Here is a 1,342-nt window from a genome sequence, read left to right on the forward strand (position 1 = left end):
ATGCTCGTTTTGACTCTCCATCAAAATTGAGTCGAGGTTGAGATAAAAGATTTGAACATTTTTTCTAAAAATCTAAAAGTAATAATTTTATTTTATTTACTTATTAACGCCGTTGTCTTTCTACTGAAGCTATTCTCCGCCACAACTTGCGCTATCTCCATGACCCGACAAAACTCCCGAATACGGCGTCGTTTTCATTACCCCCCAATCCGATTCCGTTCCAATGCTCAAACTCACTCTCTTCCATATAAACCAACGGCGCCATCGCTCCCGTTTTCAGAACTCACTCTCTCAGATAAGCAACCACTCCTCAAACCTCTCCTAAAATGGCGTCTCCGTCGCAGATTGCGGCATTCACCGCCGTCTATTGCTCGCTGGCCGTCATTTTCCTCGCCGGAGGTACTTCGAATGCGCGGGAATTGCGTCCATCGGAGCACGGATTGGAGTTCCAGAACCCTGGCAGTGGCGCTGCGGAGAAATCCTCGCCGGATATGAAGTCGTTCTTCCGAGGAAACTCCTGGTCCTCCTCCGAGGTCGCGCTTCCGAAGGCGATGAATACCAGCGTGCCGCCGGAGTGGTGGACTCGGAGCCATCACCACGGCGACCGCACTGGAGCCGCCGCCGGAAGAGGAGATCACATTCGCGGCGCATTGCTTGTGGCGAGCCTGGTATGTGGAATTGTAGGCGTTTCTTTGCTGATTGCCTCTGCTTTTATCTACATCTTTAAATTCAAGAAGCACAGATCATCGCCGTCCTCGCTCTCACTCTCTGATTCTACTAACATTGTTATCAACAAGTAATTTAGGCGAAATTGCATGTACATAGCGCCAAGATCTGGTCACTGATCTTATTTTTGTAACAGATTCCTCTCTGATATGTTTGAATTCAGTTCCACTTCCTGTGTTAGTGTAATTTTAGATCGATCTTCACATTCTATTACATTATTTCCAATTTCAGATTCACATACACGGAGCAATGTGCAAGTAGCTAGGTTTCGTTTTGGATTTCATGAATATTTGATTATTTTGATTTGTTGTTGATATCCAATTCGGTAGAAATTACATTAGAAAGCATTAGCAAGTGGATTGAATGATGATTTACAAAAAGTAAGACAAATAGGGCGAGGAAACAGTCTCCATCTCTCTCTCTCTCTCTCTCTCATCTCTATCATATCATATTCTTCAGTTTTAGGAAATTGAGGTAGGTGGAGACAAGGGACGCACGGATTGGTCTCTCCTTCTCAATTCCCAAGTCAATTTTTTTGTTTTTTGTTTTGTTCTTTTTTTTTTATATCTGAAAAATTAGATAAATATTAAGGAGTTTAAAAATATTTATATATTTC

At 42.8% G+C, this 1,342-nt stretch overlaps 1 protein-coding gene across 1 annotated transcript; it reads left to right on the top strand.

The window, feature by feature from the left end:
• Nucleotides 1–215: 215 nt before the first annotated feature.
• Nucleotides 216–962, top strand: LOC111010910 (GATA zinc finger protein). Its single transcript, XM_022284485.2, has one exon. The coding sequence runs from the start codon at nucleotides 327–329 to the stop codon at nucleotides 798–800; it is 474 nt and encodes a 157-aa protein (XP_022140177.2). The 5' UTR covers nucleotides 216–326; the 3' UTR covers nucleotides 801–962.
• Nucleotides 963–1,342: the final 380 nt, after the last annotated feature.

This window comes from Momordica charantia (genome assembly GCF_013281855.1).
Source record: "Momordica charantia cultivar OHB3-1 chromosome 3 unlocalized genomic scaffold, Mcharantia_2.0 BLBB01000003.1, whole genome shotgun sequence".
In the NCBI taxonomy this organism is placed as follows: Eukaryota; Viridiplantae; Streptophyta; class Magnoliopsida; order Cucurbitales; family Cucurbitaceae; genus Momordica; species Momordica charantia.

What these genes read in the sequence shown, in the direction of transcription:
- LOC111010910 (XM_022284485.2), top strand. Translation starts at nt 327, where the DNA reads ATGGCGTCTCCGTCGCAGATTGCGGCATTCACCGCCGTCTATTGCTCG.